Source organism: Saccopteryx bilineata, chromosome 1 (genome assembly GCF_036850765.1).
Source record: "Saccopteryx bilineata isolate mSacBil1 chromosome 1, mSacBil1_pri_phased_curated, whole genome shotgun sequence".
NCBI lineage: Eukaryota > Metazoa > Chordata > Mammalia > Chiroptera > Emballonuridae > Saccopteryx > Saccopteryx bilineata.
In genome coordinates this window covers 144,720,573-144,745,843 of record NC_089490.1, presented here as the reverse complement: position 1 = coordinate 144,745,843, position 25,271 = coordinate 144,720,573, and the positions used below count along the sequence as shown (strand labels likewise).

General features: G+C 46.7%; 1 protein-coding gene across 1 annotated transcript in view; it reads left to right on the top strand.

The window, feature by feature from the left end:
• Window positions 1-25,271, top strand: part of CACNA1A (calcium voltage-gated channel subunit alpha1 A) — a 356,581-nt gene that overhangs the window by 107,827 nt on the left and 223,483 nt on the right. Inside the window, exon 3 of the mRNA XM_066272007.1 lies at window positions 4,379-4,672. Coding sequence (XP_066128104.1) covers window positions 4,379-4,672 — 294 coding nt within the window. The remainder of the gene's footprint in view (window positions 1-4,378; window positions 4,673-25,271) is intronic.

Sequence of the window (25,271 nt, the reverse complement as noted above, 5' to 3'; positions counted from 1 at the left end):
TCACATTTTAGGATGTGTCTTTTAGTGTACATATGTTCTTATTCCTCCTGAATCTATACCCAGGTGTGCCAATGCTAGGTCACAGGGTATTCAAATATACAGTGATGGTAGAAATGGCCGAATGTTTTCCAAAGTGGTTACAGCGGGTCCTTGGGTTACAACACAGTTCCATTCCTATGACAGTGACGTAACCCGAATTTTGGTGTAGATCAAAACACACTCTAGCCTAAGTCACTTACCAATCCTAACACAGTAGTAAAATTATAATCTAGAACATAAAAACACAACTAAGTCATAGAAAAAAAATACTGAGGTTTCTTCCACTGTGCGCAACCAACCTAGTTCGCCCATGTGGTTTGTAAGTACAATGCTAACAGTGTAAGCCGAAACACTCATGTTTAAAATTTCTTAAGTTTTTATGTAAGCGAGCTTCGTAAACTTGAAACGTCATATGTCAGACTGTTGTAACCCGAGGACCCCCTATATACAAAATTACACTCCACCCAATAGAGTATGAGAGTCAAAAGTGGTTTCAGATCCATGTCAATGACCTGGGCAAATTTTTTTGTTTGTTTGTTGATTTGGTTTTTTTTGACAGAGAGAGAGTCAGAGAGAGGGACAGATAGGGACAGAAAGGCAGGAAGGGAGAGAGATGAGAAGCATCAATTCTTCATTGCAGCTCCTTATTTGTTCAATGATTGCTTTCTCATGTGCCTTGACCACAGGGCTATGGCAGAATTAGTGACCCCTTGCTCAAGCCAGTGACCTTGAGCTCAAGCCAGCAACCTTGGGCTTCAAGCCAACGACCTTTGGGTTCAAACCAGCAACCATGGGGTCATGTCTGTGATCCCACGCTCAAGCCAGCGACCCCTCGCTCAAGCTGGTGAGCCCACATTCAAGCCGGATGAGGCCACGCTCAAGCCAGCGACCTTGAGGTTTTGAACTCAGTGTCCCAGTTCGACACTCTATCCACTGTGCCACCACCTGGTCAGGTTGGGCAAGTCTTTAAACCTCTCTCAGCTTCAGTATTCCCATCTGTAAAGTAGGACTTCTGTGAAGACTCAGGAGCTTTGCTGTGGTGGTCACTCTCCCGAAGAGCTTTGGGGTCTTTTGGAAATCTGTGCTGGTAATGCTCATGCATGAAACACAGCGATCATCTCTGGAAAGTCCATCAGAACAAGTTATATGTCAGCTCACTTTGCATGGTGAAGCTTTCTTATATGACTGGCTGTTTGCATCCATTCACATGGGATTACTTTTTGTTTCATATTAACTGTCCTGTGTCATATGATATGAAACAACATCTAATACAAAAGTCATTAATATTTGTTGAGACTTCTACACATGCCATCTCCTTGCAACTCTGATCACTCTCGGTTTCATCATTTTGTTCATATCTTGACAAGATATAAAATTTTGAAGGTGCTGTAACCTGTAAAGGCTTACACACAGGCAGAGAATGGGGAATTTATATAAAGACATATCACCTTCTCCAGAATGTTCCAAATGAACCCAAATACTGATGGGGGTGGGCATTAATTAAGAATTAATTAGTTAAGGCTTGAAAAAATATTTGCCTTCTACATATTGCTTTGTGAAAATTCAGTGGTTTCTTGGTGAATCCACTTTGGAAGACAGTTTGGTGACATCTTACAAAACCTGTGACCCAGAAATTCCATGCTTAGGGCTATTCCTACAGACGTGCATGCTTATAGGCACCAGACAGCAGAAATGTTTAAGAGTACCAACTGGGAACAACTCTTATGTCTATCAGCAGGATAATGGATGAAGAAATTGTGGCGTACTTTCAATGGAATACTACACAGCAGTAAAAGTGAATCAGTCGCATACATGTGACAACAGATGAATACTAAAGACAGAACGTTGAACCAAAGAAGCCAGCCCTCACGGAATACAAACTATATGATTGCATTTAGATAAAACCCAAAAAGATGCAAAGGAATACACAATGAGGTAGTAGAAGTATAAAGAAAAGTAAGTTTGTTAATACCATAAAGTCAGGATAGTGATTATTGCGGGGAGGGGGGGGGGGGTGCTTGTGGAGAGCTGGCAATGTTCCATCTTTAGCCCTGGACTTGAGTGTTAGTTTTATGAATATTCATTTTACAGCAATTTCTTAAACTGTATACTCATGCTGTAGGCATTTTTCTGTATTTATTCAATATAAAATAGGGAATGGGAAATAAACTGCAGTGGCTCTGGGGAGAAGTAACACCATGTCAAGTATGTCACCCAGAGGGCTTATCCAGTCAACAGGGACCTGGTTAGTTATCTGCTCCTGGCAGTTAAGATAAGCGATCTGTGGGGTCTTTTCAAAGACCAGATGAATTTTTTTCTAAAATAATTTTTATTTTTCAATTGCAGTTGATATATGATATTATATTAGTTTCAGGTGTACAACATAGTGATTAGACTTTTATATAACTTACAAAGTAACACCCAATAAATCCAGTGCCTATCTGACACCATACATAGTTATTACAATATTATTTACTATATTCCCTATGCTATACTTTCCATCCCCATGACTATTTTGTAATTACCAATTTGTATTTCTTAATCCCTTCCCCTTTTTACCCAGTCCCCCAGCCCCCTTCTATCTGGCAACCATCAAAATGTTCTCTGTATCTATGAGTTTGTTTTATTGTTTTTATAGATTCCACAAGAAAGTGAAATCATATGGTATTTGTCTTTCTCTGACTTATTTCACTTACCATAACAACGTCTATGTCATGTGCATCTTTTATTCCAGTTTGCCCGGGCCTCTGTGACATGAAACTCTGACAGAAGTAGCATCAAACCATTCTCCCAGTTTTCAAATGTTGTCTTTTGCTAAATAGACCACATTTGTGTAGACATGGATTCATTGCACTTCAAGACACCAACCCCCCTTTTTCCTATCTTTAAAGTTGTTTCCTCCCTTCCTCCCTCCTCCTGTTTGCAACCCAAGTTGATGGAACTCGTTGGAAAACAAGCTTTCCTCCTTGGGGAGGAAGAATTTGTCTTCCCAACTTTCCCTCAGCCTTCCGACTATCCACCGGCTCTCCCCTCTCCCGCACAAACTCCGCGGAGCCAGGTCCCCTCACGCCTCCGCGATTGGTCGCGGGCCATCATGTGTCGACACGGGGTGGGTCTTTCTCGCGTTCAACTCATCAATCGCTCTTCTTCGGAGCTTGGCTGTTCAGTGTTTCAGACCTTTGTGCCCATTTCCCCCCTTTCCTTCCTCTTCATCCACCCCTTCAAACCAGTCTTATTTTAGCAAAACCTAGAGGAGGAGGAGAAGGCTTTGGAGGGGGGAGGAGGGAACGCCAGGCATTGCAGCATGCTAGAGCAGCTATTGAGTGGCTAAGCGACAGCGCATACCTCTCTTTCTCCCTATTTTTTATCCCCTGTTGGGAATTTTCAGGATTTCATTGCTGCAATTTAACCCCAGGATGAGGCACGGTTGAGCGAAGCGCTGCGCGCCGGCGCGCGTATACACACACTCTCTCTCTCTCTCTCTCTCTCTCTCTCTCTAGCAGAAGAGACAGCCGCTAGTGATTCAGGAAGGGAAAAAATTCACCCGGACCCTGCAAGACTCTTTAAGAGCTCCCCACCCTACCCTGGAGTTTCCCCTCCCGTCCCTTCCCCTTCTCTCCTTCCCCGTTAATATTCTTGACTTTAATTCTATTTTTGGGCTACGGATCTTTCAGCATTTTTGAGGTCTAGGAACTCAAGCAAAACGAAAAGGGCGATTTTTAATTTTAGTGGGGCCGCCCTACCCCCAGCAGAGACGTAGTTTTTATTTTTTTCTAGTAATTTTTTTTTAATGGGCCGAGCGCACTCCTTTTGCAAGATGCCAGCCTGACCGGTACCTCACAGGAATTTGAACCCTCCACTGCGTCCCGGGGGGGCGTCCTTTGCAAACCGTTCGTGTCTTAAAGGGGGTGTGCGTTGGCTTTTTTTTTTAGGTCCTTTTTCTTTATTTCTGTCTTTCTGTCTTTTTTTCGGAGTGGGTGGCCTGGGGATTGCCTGGATTCCTTCCTCGGTTATTTTTTGCCTCGCTTCCCTCTCCCCTCCCCCTTCCCGGCCCCGCGCCCCGCCCCCGCCCCCTCCTCCCGCCCCTCCTTCTCCGGGGTCAGCCAGGAAAATGTCCTGAGCTGCTATCCCCGGCTGGGGCCGGCCAGCTACTTGGTGAGCCCCCGACCCGAGCCGCCGAGCCGCCGCCGTCCGATGGGCTGGGCCGGGGAGCGTCTCCGCAGTCGCAGCTCCGGCCGCCGTCTTCGCAGCCCCGGCAGCATCAGCAGCGGCATCCGCGGCGGCGGCGTCTTCCGCATCGTTCGCCGCAGCGTAACCCGGAGCCCTTTGCTCTTTGCAGAATGGCCCGCTTCGGAGACGAGATACCGGCCCGCTACGGGGGAGGAGGCTCCGGGGCAGCCGCCGGGGTGGTCGTGGGCGCCGGAGGCGGGCGAGGAGCCGGAGGCAGCCGGCAGGGCGGGCAGCCCGGGGCGCAAAGGATGTACAAGCAGTCAATGGCGCAGAGAGCGCGGACCATGGCCCTCTACAACCCCATCCCCGTCCGACAGAACTGCCTCACGGTCAACCGGTCTTTGTTCCTCTTCAGCGAGGACAACGTGGTGAGAAAATACGCCAAAAAGATCACCGAATGGCCATATCCTTTGCTCGAAGCCCGGCAGCTGCGCCTCCCCCTCCTCCCTCTGCTTCCCCTATTCCAGGCTGGGAGGGAGACCCGGGGGTTGATGGGAGGTGGGGGGGGGGGTCTTCCAGGGGCTGGGAGAGGGGGCACCGGGGAGGAGTGTGCAGAATCTCTCCACCCCGAGCTGGGTTGAGCTACCGTGGAGGCTTGGGATGGGGGGACCGGGGGAGTGGATTCCTCCTAAAGACCTATTCCAGAATGAGGGATGGGCCCTGGGGTCGCTCAGGAGCCTTGGTCGGGCCTTTAGAGACAGTTCCACAATGATCAGAGTTATCCCGAATGAGCTGCGACCCTGTCGCGGCCTGGGCGCACTGGCTAGGGCAGGAGAACCATGGGGACCTTGGCTGGGTTTCCTTAGCCTCCCCTCAGCGGAATTCGCGGTTGCTCTAGAGAGCCAGAGCCCAATTCCAGCTCCCTGACCTCTCCACCGGCCTTCCTCAGGGTAGGGGCCGCACTCTTAGGGCGGTTATGGGTTCCCAGGGTCAAGAGTGAGGGGAAGGACATGTGATATTCACACTGAGGGGCCAGCACTGGCGTAAGTGGGCCCGGACAGGTTGGAGGGCACTTATTCTCCCCAATTATCCCCATGTCTGCAGGTCCTTCCATTTCTTGGGGTGTAGAAAAGATCCCAAAGGCCCCATCTGGAGCCCTGACCTGGAAAACCCAGTATGGGCTCTTTCAATAAGAAAGATAGGGCAGGAGAAAATGAGCTGTTGGGTCCTTCCTAGAGGGGGGCTGTGTCAGGCCTTGGGTTGTATTCAGCTTCTCCCACCATAGGGAGCCATTGAGGGGACACCAGGAGAATCAGCACCCATGTAGACATCTCAGGCAGGTAAACGCCCTTTTTTTTTTCTTCCAAATTAAAGATCCAGAGCAAGGTGAAGACCACATTTTCCTCTAGTCAGATGCTATCAAAATGCAGATCCCTGTGTTTTTTTTAAATTTGTGCCTGCTTGAAATAAACCTTGAGGAGGGCTTAACATCTGTTGAGATGTAGGCAGGCAAGGATGGGTAATTAGTTGGGCTTTCTAGCAGTTATCTAAGCATGACCCAGATTCCAAGTTGGGGGACGCACCCTGCTCCCCAGGCGGACTGGCCACTGTGCCATGCCCAAGTGTGCCACTTCTCGGCATGGTTCCAACTGGCCACCCTCAGTGTAAAAGTGAACAAGGCTTCGTGGATCCCCAGGGCTCAGCGGGGACCCATTTTGTTTATGGTTTTGAAAGTTCTATACTCAACAGGGCTGGGCCTTGGGTGGTCCTGGAGTTGGTTATTTGAGGAGAGCAGTGGTGGGTGGATTCACTTTTAATGGGGCTCAGAATTGAGCCAGGCTTTTGGCTTTTGAGCGCTGAGGTTTTGAAGTGTGTGAATAGTCTACTTCAAGAATGGTGAAAATTAAGAGGTTCAGCTGGGGCCCTTCTGGAGGGGTGGACCCCTAACCAGGATGGGTGGCCAAGACAAGAGCCAAGTCTTTGCCTGCTAAGTTCTAGTTTCTCAGAGGTCTTGTGATCACTCTACCTGCCTCCCTCCCAACCCCTGGAGGAGTGGTGGGAGCTTGGTGGATGGCAATGTGTCAGTGTGTGCACTGCTCAGCTAACTTCAGGGGGTGTCCAGGAGGAATTCATTGAGCTGACAGGTTTCCAAGTTGAAAATGGCTTTATAGTGCCTTTTGGATCCTGGATTTGGCATCTTCTAAAGAGGAAAGGGAGGAGGTGGGAGTCCTAATGTGTCCTTAGCTCACCCCAGTCCAGCCTAAATCCTGCAGAGAAGGCTGTTGAGGAGGCAGGGAATTGCTCAGGGGAGGGGTGCATGTGAATTGGGAGTGTTGGTGGTACTTAGGTTTTCTTTGGTGTTCTTGCTTTCCGTAGCTTTGTGATGAGTTTGTGCATTTTGCTCTCTGCAGACAGTTTTTGTTCTCTTTGGCCCGAGGCAGCAAACACATTATACAGCCCCACTCTGGACTGGAAAGCTCTCCATCCCGGAGTCTGTCTTGGAGCAGGTCATCCAGAACTGAGCTCTCTGTGGGGAGGATGAGAGGTTGGGGACAGAGAGCTGGTGGGCTGGGCAAGGGAATTCGGGCCAGTGCAACGAGGTGGAAGCGCTGAGGAGTCGGTGTACTAGGGCAGAATGTTGTCTTATGAATCCAAATACTTCTGCCATTTAAAAAAAAAAGTTGTTTAAGTGCTTATTCTGAACTTTTAGAATGATGTCTGATAAATGTATAGGAAAGTACACAAGTAGAGTCCAGCTTAACAAGTATTCACAAAGTGAACACAAGTATGCAGCTGGCATCCAGCTTGAGAAAAAGGATGTGACCAGCCCCCCAGCACCCCCCTCTCAGTCATTCCCCTCCTAGGATAGCTGCTACCCTGACCTCTAACCCCATAGGCTCATTTTGCTGTTTTCAAACCTCCTATAAATGGAGTCAGAGACTGTGTTATTTTGTATCTGGTTTCATTACCTCAACAAGATTCATTCTCCTTGCTGCTTCTCCTCACTCTGTGGTATCTTATTGAGTGACTCTAACACAGGTACTTATCCACTCTTTGAGGGCCACTAGGGTAGTTTCTGGATTGTGCTGTTGGGCACATCGTTGTACACGTCTTCTGTTGAACTTTCACTCTGCGGTTCCCTTGGATCTATACGTAGGAGTGGAATTGGCCCTGCCATTCTTTTATGCGTGTGTTGTGGGACGTGTTTTTGGAAACAGCATTAACTAAGAGCTTCAGCTGAATTTGGAAAGCAGCTTCTTCACTGTCTTTGGAGGAAGAGTGAGTGCAAGTTCCAAGAACTTGGCTGTATGCTCATTGGGCCTAAGAGTATTACCTACAGTTGCCACTTCCAGCATGGCATGTGGGTGGAGGGTGCAGCCTTGATCTCCCCATGCTCATGGGCACTTTGCCACTGTGGTTTCTTACTCTTCTGCACCCTTCCCCCCACAGCACAAGGTTGAAGCCAGCAATGAGAATTAGGGTTCTCATTAATTGTATTTTTCTCTTCCTAAGTAAGAAAACCGGAATGGAAGTCTTAGATGTTCAGATTTACACTGCTGCTTTTTTCTCTTGGAGTAGGCTGGGCAGCAAGCCATCTTGACCACACACCTTGGTTTCATGATTTGTTTGATTGGAAGTCTGATTTAAAGATGGCTCTGATGGGCTCTGATGATGGCTTCTCAAGAGCTCAAATCTGTCAGCTCAATAAGGCACGTCTGTCAACCTTCCGAGAGCCCCCATGTAATGCCACTTGTTCCTTCTGATGTGCCACCAAGCGCCACTGTGAATGTCATCTTCCCCTAGGCCTGCCAGCAGATCTCCCATGGAGCAGGGGGTAGGAATTTGGGCCATTGCAAGAGCCACGAACCCAGGTCTGTGTGTTACCACGCTCGGTCTCCTGAATCACATGTGGCTTCCGGCTTTACATCTCTGTTTTTGCGATTTGCATCAAGAAGCCCAGAGTCCTTTTACATCAGGTAACCTGTGGACATTGGCCGACTGGCATTCCCTCAGATTTTTTTTTTTTCACAGAGACAGAGAGAGAGAGTCAGAGAGAGGGATAGACAGGGATAGACAGACAGGAACGGAGAGATGAGAAGCATCAATTATTAGTTTTTCGTTGCAACACCTCAGTTGTTCATTGATTGCTTTCTCCTATGTGCCTTGACTGTGGGGCTACAGCAGACCGAGTAACCCCTTGCTCGAGCCAGCGACCTTGGGTCCAAGCTGGTGAGCTTTTGCTCAAACCAGATGAGCCCGCACTCAAGCTGGCGACCTCGGGGTCTCAAACCTGGGTCCTCGGCATCCCGGTTTGATGCTCTATTCACTGCGCCACCGCCTGGTCGGGATTTTTTTTTTTTTCATTTTTCTGAAGCTGGAAACAGGGAGAGACAGTCAGACAGACTCCCGCATGCTCCACCCGGCACGCCCACCATGGGGCCATGCTCTGCCCACCAGGGGGCGATGCTCTGCCCATCCTGGGCGTCGCCATGTTGCGACCAGAGCCACTCTAGCGCCTGGGGCAGAGGCCACAGAGCCATCCCCAGCGCCCGGGCCATCTTTGCTCCAATGGAGCCTTGGCTGCGGGAGGGGAAGAGAGAGATAGAGAGGAAAGCGCGGCGGAGGGGAGGAGAAGCAAATGGGCGCTTCTCCTGTGTGCCCTGGCCGGGAATGGAACCCGGGTCCTCCGCACGCTAGGCCAACGCTCTACCGCTGAGCCAAAGGAGATTTTTTTTTTTAATGAAAGACTCTTTAAAGACAATTGCTTGCCTGAGAAACAGAGGGAGCTCTGGGAGAAGTTGGACCATGTTATCAGATTCCTGGTCCATCCTGAAAAGTAGAATGTGCTAGAAGATACTACTCTAGAGGGTAGGACAGTATGACCCATAGATTCTCCTACTAGATCAGTGTGGCTGGTATTTTCAGGAAAGTAAAATTCTGGGAAGTAAGAATTTACATGTTTTTCCCATTGGATTTTCTTTTTTTAAATTCTACAAGTGTGCTATCCCTTCTCTGAAAAACCTACCTAGAATTGGCTGGAATTTATAGTCTTGATTTACAGTCCAAATTTATTTCACCTGGTGTGCATTTGGGTGTGTTTTGCTGCAGAAATATTAACTATGCTTGTTAATAAGTACTATTCCTGCCTCCCATTGGGAATGTTATGTGTGCATGGCTGTGCTTCTCAAACTTTCATGTGCACGAGGGTTATCTTGTTGAAGTAATGATCCTGGTGCGGAGGTTTGGGATGGGTCCTAGGATTCTGTTTTTCCAACACACTTTTAAGGATTGCCCATTCTGTTAGTAAGTGGATTACACCTACAGTATCTAGGTCACATCACAGGTGTACCCTTTTCTTTTTATTGAGAGGAGGGAAGGCAGAGAGACTCCTGCATGTGCCCTGACTGGAATCTACCTGGCAAGCCCCCTGTGGGCCAAAGCTCTGTCCATGTGGAATGTTGCTCCATTGCTCAGCAACCAAGCTATTCTTAGTGCCTGAGGTGGAGCCAATGGAGCCATTCTCAGCACCTGAGGCCAGCTCGCACCAATGGAGCTGTGGCTGCAGGGGGAAGGGAGAGAGAGAGAGAGAGAGAGAGAGAGGTGAGAGGTGTGAGAGATTTAGAGTGGAGAAGCAGATGGTCACTTCCCCTTTGTGCCCTGACCAGGAATCCAACCTAGGACATCCACATGCCAGGCTGACGCTCTACCACTGAGCCAACCAACCAGTGCCAAATGTATCCTGAAATCCCTTTTTTTCCTTTTTCTCAAAAATTGGGTTTACCGAATTATACGTTGCTTATAGCAAATTCATTCCTTTTAGTGTATGGTTCTGTGAGTTTTGATGAATGCATGCAGTCATGTGACCACCACCACAATCAAGGTAGGGAACAGTTCTGCCACCTCACATTACCCCCTAATGCCCCTTTAAGTCAACTCCCCTCTGCCCAATTCCCTTGCTAGCACTAATCTGTTCTCCATCCTTACAGTTTTCCTTTTTCCAGATGTTCATATAAATAGAATGCCACAGTGTGTAGCCTTTGAGTCTGGCTTCTTTCATATAGCCTTTGCAATCCATTCATGTTGCCTTGCCAGTAATTCATTCCTTTTCGGTGCTGTGTAATATTTCATGGGATGGATGGACCACAATCTGTCCATCCGTTTCCCAGTTGAAGGACATTTGGGGTGCTTTCAGGTTGGGCAATTATGAAGAGCCACTGTAGACACTGGCAGACAGGTTTTTGTGGAAGCATTGGAAACCTACATTCCTCTTTTCTTGGATAAATAATACCCAGGGGCAGGATTGCTAGGTTGTGCAGTAAGGATATGTTTAACTTTATGAGAGACTGTTGAACTATTTTCTAAAGTGGCTGTGCCATTTTAACATTCCCATCTTTGTTATCGTCCTAAAAGCATCAACCTCTAAATTTCAACGCACATATGTCCTCAAGGATTTAGGATAAAAGATTGTGAATGTGTAGAAAGTGACAGAAGTGGTCGCATTAAGTGCTAGTCAGAGAAATAGGGGACAGTGAGGATGTTGTTTGTAGCCAAGTGCCTGCGCTGGTTTGAAGTGTAGAGTGAGGAGAGAGTCTGCGGCATGGGTGCGCTGGTTCTGCTGTCCCAGGGTGAGAAGTCAAAGCTCTGAGCTTTAGGCTTGGCCACCTGTTCACCACTGCGCTCCCACCATGCCTGGTGTAAACTAAGCACCCAGAAATATTTGTTCAGTGAGTGAAAAAATGGCCTCTCTGCATCATTTGGCAAATCATATAGATCTGGTCCAAGCTTGTGCCGATGTTTTAGGTTTTTTGGTGGGTTTTAGGTGTGTGTTAGGGGGTGGGGGGATGTGCGTGAGGTTATCAGACCAGAGAAGGTCTCTGAAATTTTAGTGCTTGAGCAGTTGGGGAGCAGTGCTTCCTTGAGTGAAGTCCTCCTTCAGGATGTTGCAGGAAGAATGTCTCTGGATGCTTGTAACTTATGTAACCCCTGTGAGCCCCCAGGAGGGAGCATACATATGCGTTTCCTCAATGATGGAAGTCACTATCATGAAAGTGGGCTCCGTGCAGAGGTGGTCAGAGCCCCAGATGCTCTGTAGTGAATACATTTCTGATAATGCCAACTCAGCTTCTCAGAAGGGAGCTGGGCGGTGCCATGAAAGATGGCAGAGAGAGGAGGAAGGTGCTCCGGACTCTGGGTCAGCCAGGCCCAGTTTAGTGTGACTTAGTTTCCCCATGTGCATGATGAGGGTAGTGCTTCAGATAGCATCTCCCTCAGACGGCTCTTGGGGAGCTTAAGTGGGGTCATGTACAGTGTCCGGAGTGGAGAAAATGCCCAAAACACATGAGCCATAAACTGGAGAGTACTTTCCCCCCTAATTAATGTTCTTTTTGGGAAACGGGCTTTTTGCGAAACGAGGCTCTCTGGGTGGAGGGGGAGCAAAGGGCCCCTGTAAATGTCCAGTTTGGATTTATGACTCTTGAGTGTGGCACTCCTCAAAGCACGCCTCAGATATTTTACAGTCCTTATTCTCTCCGGAAGTTTTCAGGGGGGAAAATTATGCCCATTTGACCCATTTTTCTATTCCCTTTGGTCTAAGATAAAATTAATTGTCTTCCCCTCCCTTGATCCCTCCTTCTGTGGGTGTCAAGGTGAGGCAGTTTTAAAGTGTATACTCAGCCCTCCCATCCCAAAGCCATCTCCTTTTGAGCTTGTCAAGAGTCTAGCCCAGGATGGAGACCATAGGCCTAGGACAGTGGCTGTGGCCACCCCAGGCAACCCTGAGAGTTAACAGCAGAACCTGGCTCATCTTTGGGGTTAGCATATGCCCCCCATTCTACCCCCAATTTCTCTTTTTCTTTCTCTCCTGGAAGAATAGAGAAGGCAAGAAACATTCCAGAAGAGGGAATTAGGCGGTTGGCCTCAGCAACTTGTGTTTCAAAAACCACCGAGCATGAGTTCTTGTCTAGGTTACCAGATGTCCCAGTTTGCCCAGGACTGCCCTGGTTTTAGCATCTCAGGAAACCCAGTGGTTCTAGGCAAACTGGGATGTCAGTCACCCTTGTGATGAGTTCTTAACACCCAAGAGGAGGAGAGCAAGAGATGTTTCCATGGCCTAGGAAAGGAGAAAATAGGTAACTTTTTCCTTCTGAAAAGCCGGGACTTTTTTCTTTTATTTTTTTTAAATCAAGTGAGAGACAGTGAGGTGGAGAGACAGACTCCTGCATGTGCTCTAACCGGGATCCACCTGGCAACCCCGTCTGCGGCTAATGTTCCATTGCTCGGCAACTGAGCTATTTTAGGTACCTCAGGTGAGGCCATGGAGCCATCTTCAGTGCCTAGGGACAACTTGCTTATTTGATCCATCGAAGAGGAGAAGACGGGGGAAGAGGGGGGAAGAAGCAGATGGTCGCTTCCCTGTGTGCCCTGACTAGAAATCGAACCTGGTATTTCCACACGTGAGCCCAACACTCTACTGCTGAGCCAAACTGCTGGGGCCCCAGGACTTTTGATTGGAATGAATTCTGCTTTTCGAAGCCACACATTTAAGGCAGCTAATGCAAAAGAGATCCTAGCTCTGAAGAAAATTCCCTGAGTTAAATCTGGATTGAGTTTTGTCATCTCTCTTGGGTCAGACATGTCTTTATTTTCTGTTCATACTGGGAACATCCTTTGGGTTTCCTTGAAGAAGCTCAGTGCTCAGATTAGACCTGGAATTCAGAATTAGCAGCCCCTTCCCCCAAATAACCCTACTCAAGGGGCAGAGACCCCTCTCTGGAGCAGTAAAGGAAACTTAACTTCGTCGCCCACCTGCTAGTAAATAATATTCCCATTGTTAAGCTCTATTCTCATTTTAGATCTATGTATAAAAATAACATTTTATATATAATGCAAACCAGTTTTAAAGTATTTTTGTTCAGGCACCATTTGTAAGAGGGCTAAGTCTGATCTCAAGAATAAACTGACAGATTTGTTTTATGTTTTTAACAGAAACAGAGAGAGGGACAGATAGGGACAGACAGACAGGAAGAGAGAGAGATGAGAAGCATCAATTCTTCGTTGCAGCACCTTAGTTGTTCATTGATTGCTTTCTCATATGTGCCTTGACCTGGGGGCTACAGCAGACTGACTCCTTGCTCAAGCCAGCGACCTTGGGCTCAAGCTAGTAAGCCTTGCTCAAACCAGATGAACCTGTGCTTAAGCTGGCGACCTTGGGGTTTCAAACCTGGGTCCTCCGCATCCCAGTTTGACGCTCCATGTTCTGCGCCACCATCTGGTCAGGCCTGACAGATTTGTTTTAAATGAGACACATCAGGGCTGACCTAGATCTTGCTCTGAGGTGGGGTTTACATGGTTTTGGACCTTCCAGAAATTACCATATTCTTTTATCTCATTGATCTTTATTATTTTCTTATTAAGAAGAATGGGATTGGGGAGCGGGAGACCTTCTCTTGCTGCTGTGACATATTGTGGAGTCCACATAGGTATGTGACTTTCCAGGAGTGGAGGCTGCCAGCAGAAGTGGCGGGGAGAAGTGATGTTGGTTGGAGGTGCAGCATACAGGGCTTGGGGACTGGTGACTCAGCTGCAAATCTCAGCTCCGGTTCACAGTAATGAAGCCTCAGTCTGCTCATCTACATAACGGGCATAGTCCCATGTCCAGGAAATTGTGGGAAGATGAAAAGATACTGTGCACAGAAAGCACATGGCTTGTGCTATCACTGTAAAAAGTAGCAGGACAGCTGGATTTTAGATTTCATGATGGCAAAGGCTGGGTTTGTTGTGATCATTGCTCTGGCCCTGTGTTTGGCCCCCGCTGGGGCTGAATACATAACTACAAGTGCTTCCATGAACTTCAGGTTTATAGCCTATTGCTTTAAATCTCTGCTGGGTTGACAACATACTCTCATTTTCGCTTAGTTTAATAGAGTATGGAAATACTGGTGGACCAGCTATTTAAGTAAGAATTAAAATGGTGGTCCTCAGAGGGCCGTCCTGGCCCTGCAGGGTCAGCATCACTTGCTCTAGGTCAAACCTCTCATACTTGGGCATGCTTCAGAATCACCTGGAGGGTTTTTAAACACACATCACACATAGCTGGCCCTCACCTTGAGTTTCTGATTCAGCAGGTTTGGGACGGAGTCTGAGAATTTGCATTTCTTGCCAGTTCCCAAGTGGTTCTGATGCACAATTTGGTCTGGGGAGTACACTTTGAGAAACCTTGAACTGGAACATGACCAATCGCTTTTACCTGTCATTTCCAACCCCGCCTTTTTCTCCCCCCCCCCCCCCCCCACTGTACTCCCCCAAAGGTATTTACTCTCTCTTGGATTGCTTGGGTCTTATTCCCTCCCTCCCTTCCTTCCTTCCTTCCTTCCTTCCTTCCTTCCTTCCTTCCTTCCTTCCTTCCTTCCTCCCTCCCTCCCTCCCTCCCTCCCTCCCTCCCTCCCTCCCTCCCTCCCTCCCTCTTTCTCCCACCCTCCCTCCCTTTCATCCACCTTCCCTTCCTTCCTTTTCTCCTTTCCAAGTTTTATCATGTGCCTTAATATACGTTTAACTTGCTTGCCTTCTGGGGCTTGTACTTTTTCCACTCAGCAGTGTATTTCCAAGATTTACCTCTTGTTGAGTGCAGCGATAGGTCATTTCTCTTTGTATAATACTGCATTTTGTGATGATTCCTGGGTCATGGACATTTGGGATGTATCCAGATTTTTTTTATTTTATTTTTTGCTGTTACAAACAGGGTTGCTGTGATGAATAAATAATTTTTGAATGAATGGATTCAAGGTGTTAATTTTAGTCTGTGTGTTTGGGAATCAGCTTCAGTTGAAATCAGCTGAGACTCATCAGCATTTATGGAGCACCAGCCCTCTGACAGGCGCTGGCAGAGGCACTGCACATTCCTCCACTCATGCTCCCTAAGGGCTGAGTCAGCCAGACAACCCTTGTCCCTTCTTGTTTTCTGAAAGCCAGCCCGTGGTTTAGACCTATTGGGTTGTACAGAAGCTGCATGGCCGAGTCAAGAGCATGGACTCTGAAGCCAGGTGGCTAGGGTTCAAATCCCAGCTCTTTCAGTCACTAGCTGTGTGAGGTTGGGCAAGTCACTTAAGTGTTCTATGTCTCAGTTTCCCAATCTGTCCAGTGAGGATTCAGATAATACCTATATTGGAAGATTAAATGAGTTAATACATGTTATTCTTAGAATAGTGCCTGGAACTTAGTAAGCACCATATGTATTTATGGATAGGTGGATGGGAGAGAGGAAGGAAAGAAGGAAGATGGATAAATGGATAGGATGGATGGAAGGAAGGATGAACCGATGAGTGGACTTACTAGGGTGGCCATATTTGGGTCTCTCTGACCTAGTGCTTGGCATAGTGTGTGGCACACAGTAGGTGCTACAAAGTATTAGTTATTATTATTTTGCATTTTCTTACTGAGGTAACTCCTTTGATCTTTGTTATTCTTTGACATGTATCTTGTTAACCTATTCCCTATCAGGGGTCCCCAAACTTTTTACACAGAGGGCCAGTTCACTGTCCCTCAGACCGTTGGAGGGCTGCCACATACAGTGCTCCTCTCACTGACCACCAATGAAAGAGGTGGCCCTTCCGGAAGTGCGGTGGGGGGCCGGATAAATGGCCTCAGGGGGCTGCATGCGGCCCGCGGGCCATAGTTTGGGGACGCCTGCAGATGATCAACTCAGCCACCATTGCTCCAAGGTATAAGCCAAGGGGAATCAGTTACAGGGTCCTGCTGATTATTGATAGAAGCCCATGATTCCAAGGCTCAGGCAGGATTTTTCCCATCTCTGAGCAGTCCTTTTCTCTGTTCCTATTCACCTTCTTCTCCCATTCCCTATGCCCCACTGACAGATTCTCTCCAATGCCAGGCTCCCTCCAGTCTCCCCACAGCTCCCCCACCAAGAGCTCCATCATTGAAGAAATCAATTACTTCAAACCAGTGAGACTAAGTCAGCTTCTATGAGGGTCTTACAAGGCTTCACATCATGTGAGTCTTGCACAAATTAGTATAGTCAAAAACATTTATGGACTTAAATTATCTTGGAAGGGTTGCCTGACCAGGCAGTGGCACAGTGGATAGAGCATCGGCCTGGGATGCAGAGAATCCAGGTTTGAAACCCCTACTTGAGCGTGGCTTGAGCGTGGGCTCACCAGCTTGAGCGCGGGGTTGCTGGTTTGAGCATGGGATCATAGACATGACCCTATGGTTGCTGGCTTGAGCCCAAAGGTCGCTGGCTTGAATAAGGGGTCACTGGCTCAGCTGTAGCCCCCCTTCCTCAGTGAAGGCACATATGAGAAAGCAATCAATGAACAACTAAGGAGCCACAAGAAAGAACTGATGCTTGTCATCTCTCTCCCTTCCTGCCCATCTGTCCCTCTCTCTGTCTCTCTCACTAAAAAAAAAAATCAAATAAAATTATCTTGGAAGGGTTATAGAATGCAAATTTTTAACAGTTTTGCCTATTCCTAATCACAATACAGTCTTTTTAAGTTATGGATCATGAATGAATGTTTGTAGGTGAGAGGTACATCACATGCTGTTAGTGTTGGATGAGTTGATGGATAGATGGATGGATGGATGAATGGTTGGACAGACAGATGGATGATAGGTGGGAGGATGAATGGATGGAGGAGAGGATGGAAGAAAGAAAAAGAAGGGAAAAAAAGATAGGTGATGTTGGATGGATGAGTGCACAGATGGATGATGAAAGAAAGAAAAAGAAGAAGGAAGGAAGAAATGAAAAGAAGAAAGAAAAAAGGATGGATGGATGGTGGAAAGAGAAGGGTTGGAAGGATAGATATATGGGTGGATGAGTAGATGGACAGATGAGTGGACTGGATTGAAGGATAAAAAGATGGATGAGTGGGAGAATGGGTGGATGTTGAATATAAGAATGTATATGGAAGGATGAATAGCTATGTCACATGTCTCTAATATTTGATTTTCTTATTGGTTTGGGAATGACCAGGTTTTTCCACTTACCGCCCTCATTGGACCTTTCCTAGCATCAAGTAAATCTTGCATGCCTTTGTGAAAATAAGATTGTATGGCCATAAGACTTACCTCTCTAATTAGAAAGCTTCCAAGAATAGGGGGGCCGTAATTTACCTTCTTCACATCCCCCAACAGTTCTTGCACTGTATCGTGCATAAATGTTTATTAATTGAGTAATGGTGAGAAAAATAGTATTGTGGACAAAGACTTTTAAATTTCTGGAAATACCCAGTTTTGTTTATTTTTAGCGTAAGTCTGAAAGTGGAATTCCTTGGATTTTGCTCCATTGGTGGATAGTGGTGGACTAGAAAGATAGATATCTGTCTTCTAAGCAGGTTGTGCATGTGCCCCAGATTCTTACTCAGTGGCCAGAGATTACAGATCAGACATACCAGGGCCTGACATGGCCCCACATTGGTCTGGTTCCTGTTTCACCTTTGATCTCATCTCTTCCATTCTCTTACCCCTTCTACTCTGTGTCAGCCCCACTGGCCCTTTTTGCATTTGTGTTGGCTCTCTCCTCTGCCTGCATCATAGTTCCCTCAGGTCTCCCCTTGGCTGACTCCTCTTCATTTAGATCTCAGCCCCAAAACTGCCTCCTCCAAGAAGCCTGTCCTCTTCATTTATTGAACACCTAAAGTACAATGAAGACTGTAAAATATATGTATACTCTCCTATCTGGAAAGAATCTATGGAGACATTTTAGCATATTTCATTCTATACCTTTTTATGAATAGAATCCTTTTTGAACACATTTCCATGCCACTGGGTATCCTTGGTAGCGTCAAGGATACCGTGTATAGCTGCACAGGTTGTACACTACAGAAGGGTATCACTTCTCATAGGCACCACAGAACTAGACATTTGTTATTTAAATGTCCAGTTGATAGAAACTTAAGTATCTTATTCTAGAAAAATGAAGGTATTATGACAATTTTTGACCAATGGACATAACAACTTGTAAAGGGAGCATCTTATTGAGATCCACATCATGGTGTTGTATGGGTTGGCAGCAACCTCGGAGAAGACTGTTGTTGGCTTCTGATGATATTCTACTTCATGGCTATATCATACTTTGTGTAAGCATCTCAGTAGTTTGTTTTGCTTATAAACAACAGAGCAACAAACCTCTTTGTGTATGCATCTCTATCCAAGGTTCTGATTGTTTTCAGAATAAAATTCTGGTCTGCATATGGGGTTCAAGTCTTTTTTTTTTTTTTTTTACAGAGAGTCAGAGAGAGGGATAGACAGGGTCAGACAGACAGGAACGGAGAGATAAGAAGCATCAATCATTAGTTTTTCATTGCGCATTGCAACACCTTAGTTGTTCATTGATTGCTTTCTCATATGTGCCTTGACTGCGGGCCTTCAGCAGACCGAGTAACCCCTTGCTCAAGCCGGCGACCTTGGGCTCAAGCTGGTGAGCTTTGCTCAAACCAGATGAGCCCTCACTCAGGCTGGTGACCTCGGGGTCTCGAACCTGGGTCTTCCACATCCCAGTCTGATGCTCTATCTACTGCGCCACCACCCAGTCAGGCCATATGGGGCTCAAGTCTTAAAACTGGTGCCACCACTTTCCGTGAATCTGTAATAGAGATTTTGAGACCAGGTGACTTAAAATTCAGGAAGTTGGGGATGAGCAGCAGGGAAATAACAGTGGATTGGTTTGCAATTCGTCCTGGGCTGCATGAAAAGCAGTGCCTTTGAACTGGGGATGATTTTGCCCCACAGGGGACTTTTGGCAATGTCTGGAAACATTTTTAGTTGTCATGAATGTGGAGGGAGAGGTTATACTGGCATGTAGTGGGTAAAAGGCAAGGATGCTCCTGAGTGTCCTAAAAATGCACAGGACGGCCTCCCTCCTTTCCCAGTAAAGAATTATCCAGCCCAAGATGTCAGTAGTGCTGAGATTGGGAAATCCTGGTGTAAAAGATGTCACGGATTTCTTGGAGTAGAGTAGGTGGATTTGGGGTTTTTGGGTGACTTAAATTTAATTTACAGTTTCTCTTCCTTGCTGGGTGTTGAAGCCAGCTTTCTGTGAACTTTAGATCCTACACAATCAGCAACAGGCTTGCTACCAACAGTTTCGTTGATGTAAATATAGATGAGTATATAGAAGGAAATCTCACCCAGAGTTGGAAAAGGTTGCCATGAAAGCCGCTGTGGCCTCCGTGTTTCCTTTCTTCTCCTTCTGGTGCCCAGTTTCTAAATCGTGTCTCACTTTCTCTGGGTTCCTGGCATGGCGAGTGCTGCTGGTGTAGACTGCGGTTTTCTGTCTCGTAGTCCCCATACCTTAGGCACATACAGGACACAGAACCCTGGGGCAGATGAGCTTAGAGATGTGAGGGGGATAAAGGAGTGCCTTCATTCATTCATTCATTCATTCATTCACTCACTCACTCATGATGCATTTATTCATTCATAAGTATCTAGTGAGCACCTACCACGTGCCAGGTGAGGTGGGTGGAGGGAGATGAGGCAGGAAAGTAACAAGGGTGAAAACTCTGCACAAATGTAGAGCTTTGTGACCATGGTGAAGACTTTCATTCCAAAGAAATTCCCATCCCCCCATACACCTATATCTTTTGTTTTCCTTAACAAAAATAGGGTCATTTTGGGTAGTTTTCCTGCCAATATGAGCCATGCTGCAGTGACCCCCCCTCTACCCAATGGTGATGTCTTTGAACTCATCTGTGACTATTTTCTTAGAACAGAGTCCTGGAAATGGCATAGCTGGATCATGTGACAGGCTTTGGCGTGAGGGACAGTGAGTCCGTGCCCTCCAAGGTCCTCTTTTTCTGATAATGGGGCCCAACTGGGTTGCCTGTGATTTAACATCCCGAAGACGATGAGCCTTTTCCAGACCCGTGTGGTAGTCTGCATCCCCTCATGACCTGGTCACACCCTTTACTTGGTTTTCTTTAGGGGCATTCTGCACTGATGTCTTTGGTGGGGGAAGGTGCACCAGGTGCTGTAGACACTGAGGTTCTGTGGCTCTGTGGCAAGTTTTAGGTAGTCTAGTCACAAAATTTGTAGTGGTTAAGAGGGAGAACTGTAAAGCAGGCTCCCTGGGTTAAAACCCCCTCTTTGCTTATTTCAATTATTCCATCCTGGCAAGTCACTTATCCTCCTAAACCTTAGTTTCCTCATCTTTAAAATGGGTATAACATTAGTGCCTGCTTCATGGGATTATTGTAAGACTCAAGCAATACTCAGAACAGTGCCTGGCAACCGGTGTGTGCTGAATAAGCATTTGCTCCCTCCCATTATTATTATAAATCAGGCATTAGCTTCCTCTCTCCTCAATGCAGTCGTGTGTATGTGTTTCTGTGTGCCTCTGTTGGTGCTGAAAACCCCTTTATTTCAGGGTGTCATAACTGTCACACCATTTCAAGTAAACTCCCCCCATGCCCCCTAACTTGATGGAAAACAGCTGGACCATTTTCCACACTCACGATGGGCGGGCCCTCCCTTGGTCACATCCGGGATTTCACTGGTGCTCCAGTAAGAGTACGTGCCATATCCTGGGAGGACATAGAAACCGACTGCTTTTTCTAGAACACTTAATAGCTCTTCTGTGTGGAGAGCTTATGAGCCAGGCTCTGGCCAACTCAATCTTTATTCCAGTCCTACAAGCTCCCTGGATTTATTTTTGCTCCCATTTCACAGATGTGCCCACTGAGTCTCTGAAAGGTAAAGTTGCTTGTCAACATCGCACATCTAGCAATCAGGGAAACCTCATGGGACAGGTGACAGCACAGCAGGGACAAAAGCCCAGAGAGCTTGGAGTGACTATGGGCAGATGATGGTACAGGGAGCATCCAGATCACCATAATAAAGTGAACATCATGATAAAGCGAGTCATGGATTTTTTGGTTTCCCAGTGGGTATGAAAGTTATGTTTGCACAATACTGTATTCTATTAAGTGTGTAATAGCATTGTATCTAAGAACAGTGTGCATACCTAATTAAAAAATACTTTATTGCTAAATAATGCTAACTCTCATCTGAGCCTTCAGTGAGCTGTAATGTTTATGCCGATGAAGAGTTTTGTTTCGATGTTGGTGGAAATACAGTATTTGCAAAGTGAGATAAAAATGTGGTTAAGGGACAGAGTTTGAGTTCAGCCAAGACTAGACTCTTCAGTGGTGTGACCTTTGGGAAGTTAACTCGTGGGTCCTCAGTTTCTCCCTCTGTACAATGGGCAGAATAGCACTTTCCCCTCAGGGATTATTGTAAGGATGAAATTGATGGTTTATGTAAAGCGCTGTGCTTGTAGGTGCTCAGCACGTGGCGGAAGTGCTCTTTTTCTTCCTTGGTACAGGCACTGGGACAAAGAAAGGCACAGACACAAGCCCATGCCCTGGTGTGGCTGCCATTCTAGCTGGGGAGACAAATCAAGGACCAAATAAAGGTTAAGTTTAAGTGTGGTACAAGTGCTACAGTGCAAAAATAGAGCAGCGCTTGGAAATACGACAGGTGTTGGTGCTGAGGACCTGTGCTAGAAGGTGACCTGAGGGGGCGTGTGGGCTGGATCCAGTCACTCTGGGGAGCAGTGAAGGTAAGGAGCAGGTGTGTGGAGACCCAAATTCTGTTTTGTACATGGATGGCTCTGCCCTGGGAGTGAAGGCGCTGGCTGAGGAGACCCAAGGTGCTCCTTCCTTCCCTAGCCCCTGACAGCTGCTAATCTGCAGTCTGTCTTCATGGATTTATCTATCCTAGTTTGGGAGTTTTTGAACTCCCGCCTCCCCAGCCGAGGACCCCTCAGTATCCGAGTGAAACTGTTAGAAAACTTAGCTCTCTTCTTTTCTGGGTTTTCCTTCCCTGGCTCGGGGCTGCCCCCACCTGTGTCCTCCTCCTGCACCTGGTGGCCTTGTTAATCCCGGCAGCACAGCAGGCCTGTGTCTGCTCTCTCCTGGGGCCTCCACAAATGAGAGGTTTAATCTCAGCTGGGTTTCTCCAGTTAAATATTTAATAAATAAGACCTACAACTTGTGATGCTGGGAGTGTTTGATAGTGAAATTAATGAGGGGGAGAGAGTCGCAGGTGGCCCATAGGTCAATGCCTGAGCCTGGCTGAGGGCATCCTGGTGGTACAGATCTGGGCCACCAATGTTTAGTAACAGTGGAGAGCCACACCTTCCATGTCCCCTAGCTGTGCCTTCCTCTTCCTTTAGCCCTGTGTGTAGCACAGAGGAGCCACTTGTTGAATATGTGTTAAAAAGAAAGAGAGAGGGGGAGGGGAAAGATAAAAGGAGGGAAAGAGAGTGAGAGAGAGAAAGAAGGGAGAGGGGCAAAGGGAGGGAATGAAAGAAAAATGGAGACAGAGATGGAGGAGGTAGATGAAAAAACAGAACAGGGAATAGCTGGAGGGAGGGCAAGAAAGATAATGATGAGAGAGGGAGAAAGACACAGAAAGATGGAGGGGCTTAAAAGAGTTGGAGAGAGAGATGGAGGAAGAAAGGGAGAGGAAGAGAAAGGGAAAGTACAGAGAAAGAAACAGAGAAGAGAGAACTGTTCCCTGCATCTTCTCCTCTCCCGCCCCCCTGCCCACCTCTGTCCCCCTTTCTCCTCTCCTGTCTCCCATCTCATTTCCTTTCTCTTGTTTGCTTGCCGGCTCCTCATCCCTTTTCATTTCCTGTATCTGTTATCTTTTCATTTTCTGTCTGAGTGTTTGCCCCTTTTCTCTTTCTCTTCATAAACTGTCCCTTGGCATGTGTCTTTTTTTTTTTTCTCGTCTATCTTTGGCTGACTCTGTGTGTGTGTGTGTGTGTGTGTGTGTGTGTGTGTGTGTGTGTGTGTGTGTGAGAGAGAGAGAGAGAGAGAAAGAACGAAACTAAAGAAGAGTGTAGGAACATAGATGACCATTTTAAAGATCGGCTGTGCAGTGAACATTCATCGTACCCAGGTCAAGAGCCAGGAAGCCACCATCTCCCCAGATTCTCCAGTACACTCAGCCCGATCACATGCCCACCCCTTCCTGGACGAACCACTATTGAGGATTTCTTTCTTGGGGAGTCATCAGCTTGTTTTACTTTGTGGTTTTTCCACCTAGGCACACCTCCCTAAGCAATATAGTGAAATGTTTTGTGGTTTTGAGCTTAATATAAATAAAATTATGTGATATGAATTGTTTTGTATTTTGTTTCATTAGCCCACAGTTATGTTAGCAAGATCCATTCTTATTGTGGTCACTGTGGTTCCTCCATGGTCATATTTGTTCACTGATGATGTCTATATGAGTTTGTTCTCTTTTGGTAACCGAAACTAAGCAGTGTTGCTAGTTGTTCATGGATTTCACTGCCCACAAGCAGGGGTCTCTCAAGGGTACCCACTTTGATGCGGGATCACTGGATATTTAAAATTAGTACATTTTCAGTTTGACTGAATACTGCCCAAGTGTTTTGCAAAGTGTTTGTTCTCATTTACACTCCTGCCGTCAGTGGCTGAGTGTTCAAATGTCTCCACACCCTCACCAACACTTGGTATTGTCAGGCCATACTGCAGCCTGTCTAGTCGGTATGTGGCGATTTTAGTTCATGCTACCCAATTACAAAATATTTGAATTATTTTAATATATTTATTGGTCACTCAAGTTTCTTCTTTTGTGAAGTGCCTCTTCATGCCCTGTCCACTTTTTTATTGGGTTGCTTAGATTTTTTTTTTCATATTGATCTGTATGTGATCCCTATGTTTTCTGGGAACTAGTCCTTCATCATTATATGCTGTGCAATATCTTCTCTTGGCTTGCCTTTTGATTCTTTTTTATGACATCTTTTGATCAATAGCAGCTCTTATTTATTTATTTATTTTGTATTTTTCTGAAGTTGGAAACGGGGAGGCAGTCAGACAGACTCCCGCATGCGCCCAACCGGGATCCACCCGGCATGCCCACCAGGGGGCGATGCTCTGCCCATCTGAGGCGTCGCTCTGTTGCAACCAGAGCCATTCTAGCGCCTGAGGCAGAGGCCATAGAGCCATCCTCAGCTCCCGGGCCAACTTTGCTCCAATGGAGCCTTGGCTGCAGGAGGGGAAGAGAGAGACAGAGAGGAAGGAGAAGGGGAGGGGTGGAGAAGCAGATGGGCGCTTCTCCTGTGTGCCCTGGCCAGGAATCGAACCCAGGACTTCTGCACTCCAGGCCAACACTCTACCACTGAGCCAACCGGCCAGGGCCAGCAGCTCTTAATTTTAATGTGGTCACATTTAGAAATCTTTCCCTTTACAGTTTGTGGATTTTGTATCTTATTTGAGAAAGTTGTTTCTACTCTGAGGTCATGGGGATATTCTATACTATTTCTAAAAGTTTTATAGTTTTGCTCACTATGCGGCTTTAATCAACTTGGAGTTGATTATTGTGTGTGGTGTGAGGTACGGGGTCTGACTTCCTTATTATTCTATAAGTGTCCCAGAACTATTTATTTACAAAATCCATCTTTGACTCAATGTTCTACAAGACAACCTCTCTGACTGTTTTAACTCTTACCTCCTTTGGTCTGGTCTGTTTTTGTTCTCCACTAGTTAAGCCACAAATATTTATTGAGTACTGACAACATACTAGGCACTGGGCAGTGATGAATGGCAGATGCAGTCTGGCAAGGATGACAGATAAATAGTTATGGCTACTTAACTTACAATTACAGATGCTATAAGGCCTTAGGAAGGACAAGTCTAGCATGCTCTGAAAGGGGCATGCAAAACAACCTCTCCTGAAGAAGTGGTGATAAACAATCTTTAGTGGATCTCTGCTCTAGCGGGGCAGGAGTAGTGAAAAAACTGTACTGACCAGCAGGAACAGCATGTACAAAGGCCCTGTGGCAGATGCTTAGGAATTTGGTGTTTATTCTAACGGCACTATCTGGCCACTGAAGTAGCACTGAGGTTGTCTGTGAACAACTCCACTGGCTGCTGTGTGGAGAATGGATTGGATGGGGGCAAGAATATAAGGCATGAGACCAGTGAGGAAATAATTATAGTCCTTCAAGAAAGAGACAGTGTCCCCCTGAACTGGGATGGTGACTGTGGAGATGGAAATCATTGGTCATATTGGAA